At 41.7% G+C, this 8,995-nt stretch overlaps 1 protein-coding gene across 2 annotated transcripts in view; it reads right to left on the bottom strand.

Annotated features, from left to right (window-relative positions):
* Window positions 1–7,881, bottom strand: part of ppardb (peroxisome proliferator-activated receptor delta b) — a 15,863-nt gene extending 7,982 nt beyond the window's left edge. The window contains exons 1-5 of one of the 2 annotated variants that reach the window (XM_064957685.1): window positions 7,361–7,881; window positions 5,108–5,167; window positions 4,483–4,935; window positions 4,118–4,269; window positions 1,787–1,925 (exon numbers count right to left, since the gene is read on the bottom strand). In XM_064957685.1, coding sequence (XP_064813757.1) covers window positions 1,787–1,925; window positions 4,118–4,269; window positions 4,483–4,861 — 670 coding nt within the window. In that variant the 5' untranslated portion in view covers window positions 4,862–4,935; window positions 5,108–5,167; window positions 7,361–7,881. The remainder of the gene's footprint in view (window positions 1–1,786; window positions 1,926–4,117; window positions 4,270–4,482; window positions 4,936–5,107; window positions 5,168–7,360) is intronic. The other variant, XM_064957684.1, reaches the window with a different exon arrangement.
* Between the last annotated feature and the right edge of the window lie 1,114 nt (window positions 7,882–8,995).

Here is an 8,995-nt window from a genome sequence, read left to right as displayed (position 1 = left end):
CAGTTTAGCATCATGCATACAGCCATATTAGATCACTGGGTCGACAGTAGCATTAGCATCGAAAGCTGTACAGTGCATTTGGAAAGTATTCAGACCCCTTGACTTTTCCCACATTTTGTTATTCTAAAATTAAATGTATTGTTTTCCTCATCAATCTACACACAATACCCCATAATGACAAAGCAAAAACAGTTTTTTAGAAATATGTGAAAATATCTTTAAAAAATAAAAACTGAAATACCTTATTGGCATAAGTATTCAGACCCTTTGCTATGAGACTCTAAATAAGAGTTCGGGTGCATCTTGTTTCCATTGATCATCCTTGAGATGTTTCTACAAATTGAATTTAATTAATTTAATTAATTTAATTTAATTAATTGGACATGATTTGGAAAAGGCACACACCTGTCAATATAAAGATCCCATAGTTGACAGTGCATGTCAGCGCAAAAACCAAGCCATGAGGTCAAAAGAGTTGTCCGTAGAGCTCCAACACAGGATTGTGTCGAGACACAGATCTGGGGAAGGGTACAAAAACATTTCTGCAGCATTGAAGGTCCCCAAGAACACAGTGGCCTCCATTATTCTTAAATGGAAGAAGTTTGGAACTACCGACACTCTTCCTAGAGCTGGACGCCCGGCCAAACTGAGCAATCGGGGGAGAAGGGCCTTAGTCAGGGAGGTGACCAAGAACCTGGGTGGTTACTCTGACAGTTCGTCTGTAGAGATGGGAGAACCTTCCAGAAGAACAACCATCACCAAGCAGGCCTTTATGGTAGAGTGGTCAGACGGAAGCAACTCCTCGGTAGAAGGCAAATGACAGCCAGCTTGGAGTTATCCAAAAGGTACCTAAAGGACTCTCAGACCATGAGTAACAAGATTCTTTGGTCATATACAATCAAGACTGAACAGAATGCCAAGCATCACATCTGTTAGAAACCTGGGACCATCCCTACGGTGAAGCATGGTGGTGGCAACATCATGCTGTGGGGAAGTTTTTTAGCGGAAGGGACTGGGAGACTAGTCAGGATCGAGGGAGAGATTAATGAAGCAAAGTACAGAGAAATCATTGATGAAAACCTGCTCCAGAGCGCTGAGGACCTCAGACTGGGGGTGAAGGTTCACCTTCCAAAAGGACAACAACCCGAAGCACACAGCCAAAACAACGCAGGAGTGGGTTCGGGACAAGTCTATGAATGACCTTGAGTGGCCCAGCCAGAGGCCGGACTTAAACCCGATCGATCAATATTCTCGAGAGAGACATAAAAATAGCTGTGCTCTGAAGCTCCCCACCCAACCTGACAAAACTTGAGGATCTGCAGAGAATGGGAAAACCTCCCCAAATGCTGGTGTACCTAGCTTGTAGCATCATACCCAAGAACACTCGAGGCTAATCGCTGCTAAAGTTGCTTCAACAAAGTACTGAGTAAAGGGTCTGAATACTATGTAAATGTGATATCAGTTTTTATTTTTAATACATTTCAAAAAACATGTTTTTCTTTGTCATCATGGTGTATTAAAAAAAAATATATATATTTTAGAATAAGGTTGTACTTTTCAAATGCAACTGTATAGCCCCACCAGAATGAGGTACAAGAATTTCATAAATTAATATTGTTAATATTGAAACACATTATCAGTAGTTCTTAGGGACAGTTTTCAAAACACAGATTAAGATCCTCCATTCAGTCCAGGGCTTTATCTGCATCTGCAATACTGGCCCTTAATCTGTAAAAGGACCAAGTATTTCCCGACCCTGAAAGACCCATTCACGGTCTCCTCTCACCGTCATGGGACATGCCCAGGGCCAGGCACTTCTGGAAGCGGCAGTACTGGCACTTATTACGATTCTTTTTCAGGATCTTACAGGCTCTCGCACAGCGCTCGTACTCCAGCTTCATCCGAATGGTCCGCCGGAAGAAGCCCTAGACCAATTGATACGCACAGGGGAGAGGGAGCAAGCGAGTTCAGTTTATTTACAATTGAAGGCATTACAGGAAAGACAGATATAACACTGCATTCACCACAAGTCACACATTATGGCCATTGAACTTGAGTTGCAGGTTAATAACATTTTACTGCAGTGGGCTAAATTAGGGTCACACACACAGAGTGGTAGTCAAACAAATCTACTTTGAAATAAAAGTATACAGTGGGGCAAAACAGTATTTAGTCAGCCACCAATTGTGCAAGTTTGCCCACTTAAAAAGATGAGGCCTGTAATTTTCATCATAGGTACACTTCAACTATGACAGACAAAATGAGAAAAGAATATCCATAAAATCACATTATAGGATTTTTAATGAATTTATTTGCAAATTATGGTGGAAAATAGGTATTTGGTCACCTACAAACAAGCACGATTTCTGGCTCGCACAGACCTGTAACTTCTTCTTTAAGAGGCTCCTCTGTCCTCCACTCGTTACCTGTATTAATGGCACCTGTTTGAACTTGTTATCAGTATAAAAGACACCTGTTAACAACCTCAAACAGTCACACTCCAAACTCCACTATGGCCAAGACCAAAGAGCTGTCAAAGGACACCAGAAACAAAATTGTAGACCTGCACCAGGCTGGGAAGACTGAATCTGCAATAGGTAAGCAGCTTGGTTTGAAGAAATCAACTGTGGGAGCAATTATTAGGAAATGGAAGACATACAAGGCCACTGATCATCTCCCTCGATCTGGGGCTCCACGCAAGATCTCACCCCGTGGGGTCAAAATGATCACAAGAACGGTGAGCAAAAATCCCAGAACCACACGGGGGGACCTAGTGAATGACCTGCAGAGAGCTGGGACCACAGTAACAAAGCATACCATCAGTAACACACTACGCCGCCAGGGACACAAATCCTGCAGTGCCAGACGTGTCCCCCTGCTTAAGCCAGTACATGTCCAGGGCTGTCTAAAGTTTGCTAGAGAGCATTTGGATGATCCAGAAGAAGATTGGGAGAATGTCATATGGTCAGATGAAACCAAAATATTACTTTTTGGTAAAAACTCATCTCGTCGTGTTTGGAGGACAAAGAATGCTGAGTTGCATCCAAAGAACACCATACCTACTGTGAAGCATGGGGGAGGAAACATCATGCTTTGGGGCTGTTTTTCTGCAAAGGGACCAGGACGACTGATCTGTGTAAAGGAAAGAATGAATGGGGCCATGTATTGTGAGATTTTGAGTGAAAACCTCCTTCCATCAGTAAGGGCATTGAAGATGAAACGTGGCTGGGTATTTCAGCATGACAATGATCCCAAACACACCGCCTGGGCAATGAAGGAGTGGCTTCGTAAGAAGCATTTCAAGGTCCTGGAGTGGCCTAGCCAGTCTCTAGATCTCAACCCCATAGAAAATCTTTGGAGGGAGTTGAAAGTCTGTGTTTCCCAGCAACAGCCCCAAAACATCACTGCTCTAGAGGAGATCTGCATGGAGGAATGGGCCAAAATACCAGCAACAGTGTGTGAAAACCTTGTGAAGACTTACAGAAAATGTTTGACCTCTGTTATATACCCTTTGTTGGCAATGACAAAGTATTGAGATAAGTATTTGGTCAATAACAAAAGTTTATTTTCCACCATAATTTGCAAATAAATTAATTAAAAATCCTACAATGTGATTTTCTGGATATTCTTTTCTCATTTTGTCTGTCATAGTTCAAGTGTACCTATGATGAAAATTACAGGCCTCTCTATTTTTAAGTGGGAGAACTTGCACAATTGGTGGCTGACTAAATACTTTTTTGCCTCAATGTATAGTTGAAATGTATTCAATATTAAGTTTGCATCCCAATATTACACTTTATATACAGCACAGAAAACTGAAATAAAACAAAACTGTTGGACATTGGAAGAACGGATTAACGGGTTATTTAAAATAATGTAAAAAAATATATATTAATAACATTCTACCCATGAGGCCACTTGGTCATTTGACTGCAGGAAAGGGCTACCGGACTGGAATGCTGCAACATAGGACACAACCTAAACTCAAGCTAAGCTCAGGTCAGGTTGAGGCTGTTAGCAGCCATGACAAAACCTCCAGGATTTAAGACCTAAGAACATTCAGCAGATTTGTTTTCTGATTATTAAGCCCCATTGGTAGACTTGTGAAATCTCTCACCTTGCAGCCCTCGCAGGCATGCACACCGTAGTGGAACCCTGAAGCTTTGTCAGCACAGATCCTACACTCCACGTTGATACCAGGCCCTGTGGCCTCATCCCGTCCCAGACGCAGCTGCTCCGACAGCGAGGGAGACGACGTGTGAGACAGGTCTGGCACACAGAGAGACAACACCCATCTGATTGTCTTACGAGAGACTTGTATTACCAGCTCAAACTGATCTGGGACCAGGACATACCCATATGCTCTGGTCTTCTGATGTATTCACTACAAGTCCAAAATATTACAGTGAAGCATATCACATCCCACTTAGTGTATTATTTCAAATATAACCAATGACATGTACTTAATTTACTCTCTTTTACCTGTATAGTTGTTATCAGCAGCAGGACTGTCTTGTCTGCTGTAGCTAGTCTTGTCCTTCTCCAGTCCCTCCTCTTCCCCTCCTCCCTTCTCTCCATTCTGTTGGCTGCCAGTCCCATTCCATGATACCCTCGAGATGGGGGACCTCGGGCTTTCCACCCCACTGCCTTCACCCTCCTCAACCCCCAGCTCCTGCAGGTCCGTCAACCCTCCAAAGTCAGGGGCCACTGCCTCCACCTCCCTTGCAGTCCATATATCATCCGCTGCCGTGTCCAGGGGATGTGGAGAGTTTGGGCCACATAGGGGCTGCGGGCCTGTCCTAGTCTCCCCATTTACCTGTTCAAGGTGCTCAGGGGAAGGTAGCTGCTGTAACACATCCATGGCTCCTTACCTTGTGGTCAGGGTGCTAAAGCGCCTCTTCCCTGTCTGTCATGATGTTGCTGACATGGTCTCCACTGTTAAGGTAAGGAACAGCATAATTATGCAACAACATTTAAAGACTTATCTACGTCTCTGTATACTTGACATATGACTGAATGGATCACTAGGTTCATATCAAAAGGAAACCCAGGTAGAGTTATTATGGCAAACTGTAGCTAAACATTTGAAATAGAAAATGTGCAATACTTATTGGACAAGTCCTGGTAGGCCCTCCCTGTTTCAGACTGTTTTCTTCTGTTTTGGTGCCTAATGAACATGACCTAGTTATTGGGGTTCTTTGTTGTAGGATTAGAGAGAGGGTGAGAGAGCAAGAGTGAGCTCAAATGTCTCTGCTCGTGCAGCAATCAAACACTCTCATAACCAACCTTATCCTCTTTAAGAATCCAAGAGTAAAATACGTACACTCTCATCTCTAACATGTAGGCTCAGCATTCCCAAACAGTCCCATTACAAGTCAGAATGTTGAACAAACTTAATTTCAACGTACTTTACCCGATATTGTGTATTAGAGGTCGACCGATTAATTGCAAGTTTTCCGTGGCCTCCTTCCGTGGCCTCCAACTGCTCTTAAACGCAAGTAAAACTAAATGCATGCTATTCAATCGATCACTGCCCGCACCTGCTCGCCCGTCCAGCATCACTACTCTGGACGGCTCTGACTTAGACTACGTGGACAACTACAAATACCTGGGTGTCTGGTTAGACTGTCTGGTTAGACTGTAAACTCTCCTTCCAGACTCAGTCCAAAATTAAATCTAGAATCGGCTTCCTTTATTGCAACAAAGCATCCTTCACTCCTGCTGCCAAACATACCCTGGTAAAACTGACCATCCTAACGATCCTCGACTTCGGTGATGTCATGTATAAAATAGCCTCCAACACACTGGATGCAGTCTATCACAGTGCCATCCTTTTTGTCACCAAAGCCCCATACACTACCCACCATTGCGACCTGTACACTCTCGTTGGTTGGCCCTCGCTTCATACTCGTCGCCAAACCCACTGGCTACAGGTTATCTACAAGTCTCTGCTAGGCAAAGCCCCGCCTTATCTCAGCTCACTGGTCACCATAGCAGCACCCACTCGTAGCACGAGCTCCAGCAAGTATATCTCACTGGTCACCCCCAAAGCCAATTTCTCTTTTGGTCGTCTTTCCTTCCAGTTCTCTGCTGCCCATGACTGGAACGAATTGCAAAAATCTCTGAAGCTGGAGACTCACATCTCCCTCACTAACTTCAAGCACCAGCTGTCAGAGCAGCTTTCAAATCACTGCACCTGTACATAGCCCATCTGTAAACAGCCCAGACCTATTTGCACTCACTGTATATAGACTTTTTGTTTTATTTTGTTCTACTGTATATTTTGTTTATTCCATGTGTAACTGTGTTGTTGTATGTGTCGAATTGCTACGCTTGATCTTGGCCAGGTCGCAGTTGCAAATGAGAACTCGTTCTCAACTAAACTACCTGGTTAAATAAAGGTGAAATAAAAAATAAACTAAAAATGTAAATCAACATTCTGACTTGTAGAGACATTTTTTAGGCAAACTTCTTTCAGACTGAATAGCAATGGGGGTAACCATGGTAACAGTCTGAGGTTTCAGCAAAACAACCCGAGTGCCACACTTGTCAAAACATTCCCTTTTCTTTGACTCTGTGAAGAGACAACAAATGTTTCCTTTAATACCAATTCTAGGCTATCACTCAATAGAACAAGTCAAGTAGACAAAAACTGTAGGAAATTACTGTTCAAACACTCGTTCAGACTTGTCACCTAGCTAATAACCTGTCATACTTGTTCTCAGAAAATCTGCTGCTGTGCTTTGAGTGAGTCACTCTAAAGGGCTTGGCACTATTGATTGGCACAGACAGGGTCGAAAATAGCACAATATAAGTATACATGACACACAAAAAAAGTGTTTACGAGTGAGTGCATCACAAACATTTCTGATGATTAGAGCGTTGGACTAGTAACCGGAAGGTTACAAATTCAACCCCCCGAGCTGACAAGGTACAAATCTGTCGTTCTACCCCTGAACAGGCAATTAACCCACTGTTCCTAGGCCGTCATTGAAAATAAGAATTTGTTCTTAACTGACTTGCCTAGTTAAATAAAGGTAAAATTTCAAAAAATATATAGGCTTATCATGAGACTTTTGTTTAAATCATGACTGGTAGATTTGATTGAATCCATATTCCATATCCCAAAACATGCATTCAAAAATCACATTGACAGAAAATGAATTGAAAGAAATCTATAGACTTAACTATAGTGACGTGAAAACAATCATCCTAAATAAACAATGTGTGATAGTTCCCGAGTACAGACCAGAGGCAGAAGACAAGCTAGTGAATAAATTGAACTGTTCTTGTTCTTGTCTTGGTGAATATAGCTAACTAGCTAGCCTAGTATGGCAGCTAACCCTAAGTCCATTCTTACCTTTCTCAATGGTGTTGCTTGCTTTTCCAAAGAATGTGTACCGGTGAAGTTAACAAAACGTGTCCATTAGCACTTGATTCGATTCGCTGGCTGTGAGGTGTTGTTTGCTAGCAGCTAGCTAACGCTAGCTAGCTTACGTTAGCTAGTTCTGAATTTGTAACAAAAAAAAATCCCAATTCATCTGTCAATACTGTCAAATAGTCTGTCCTGTATGCTTGCAGTACAGTCTCCGTGTCTGGTAGCTGGCTGGTTAAAGTACATTTTGTATCAAACTTTTCAGTGAGCTCTTGCTAACTACTGTTAGCCCAGTGTGAATCATACACCTCACTCAGTCAACCTTCTCTGCGCACCGCTGTTGCCCTCTAAGTGCCTGCTTCCATTAGTTCACGTTACAGATTCACAAAGGCAAAATTGGCTATATCGTAAAAAATCATGAAAATAAAAATGTGCTTTTGAGTCTTAATTTAAGGGTTAGGTTAGCATTAGATTAGCAGTGTGGTTATGGTTAGGTTTAAAGTCAAACTTTAAGAATATAAATGTTAGAAATGGGCGGGGTTTATGACTTTGTGGCTGTGGTAACTAGTGATTACCCTGAGGTCCCGTCATTTTACATTTTAGTAATTTAGCAGACCTACAGTTGGTGCATTACTTTTAAGATAGCCAGGTGAGACAACACATTACAATCATATCAAGTACATTTTACCTCAACAAAATATTTATCAGCAAAGTCAATGCTAGTGAAAAAATAGAGGGGTGACATGGGATTACTTTGGAAGGTTGAACACCGGTGGTCACTGTGAAGGACAGGCCGCAAGCAATGTTGGGAGAAGAGGAATTGAAGATAATAAGGAAAGCAGAGATTTGAATTTGTGGAAGATGGCTTTTTTCAGATGGGGTGTTGTAGAAGATTGGTGTCAAGTGCAAAATGAGTGAGCTAATGTGAGCTACTTACATCAAGTACATGCTAATGTGATTAGCATGTACTTGATGTAAGTAACAGCAAACTTTCCAGGACATAGACATGTCTTATATGGGCAGAAAGCTTCAATTCTTGTTAATCTAACTGAACTGTCCGATTTACAGTAGCTATTACAGTGAAATGTTATGCTATTGTTTGAGGAGAGTGCACAACAACAACAAAAAAATGTATCACGGCAACTGGTTTGATACATTCACCTCTGAAAGTAAATAATGTACTTACATTCAGTAATCTTGCTCCGATTTGTCATCCTGAATGTCCCAGAGATAAAATGTAGCAGTTTTGTTTGATAAAATCTATTTTTATATTCAAATGTTATAACTGGGTTCTACAGTTCACCCCGGTTCACCCCGCCTGGCCATTTAGATGTGTGAAAGTTAGTGTATAAGCTAATGAGCCATCATGAATGACATTCCTTTGACTGTGTAAAACTTCAATGTGTTACCATATCATTTTTGTATGTTCTCTAGTTATGTACTTGAAAATAAATCAATTGACCAATTTGGCACATTTGGGCAGACTTGATAATAAATATTGTCCAGTATTGCAATGCTTTGCTGGATCTATCTGAAATCTGCATCATCTAAATTGCTGAAATATTATATTATTATATTAAGATGATGGAACAATTTTTTGTTTTTAAACGCATGGTTTTT

Source organism: Oncorhynchus masou, chromosome 33 (genome assembly GCF_036934945.1).
Source record: "Oncorhynchus masou masou isolate Uvic2021 chromosome 33, UVic_Omas_1.1, whole genome shotgun sequence".
Classification (NCBI taxonomy): domain Eukaryota; kingdom Metazoa; phylum Chordata; class Actinopteri; order Salmoniformes; family Salmonidae; genus Oncorhynchus; species Oncorhynchus masou.
This window is presented reverse-complemented; position numbering and strand designations above follow the sequence as displayed.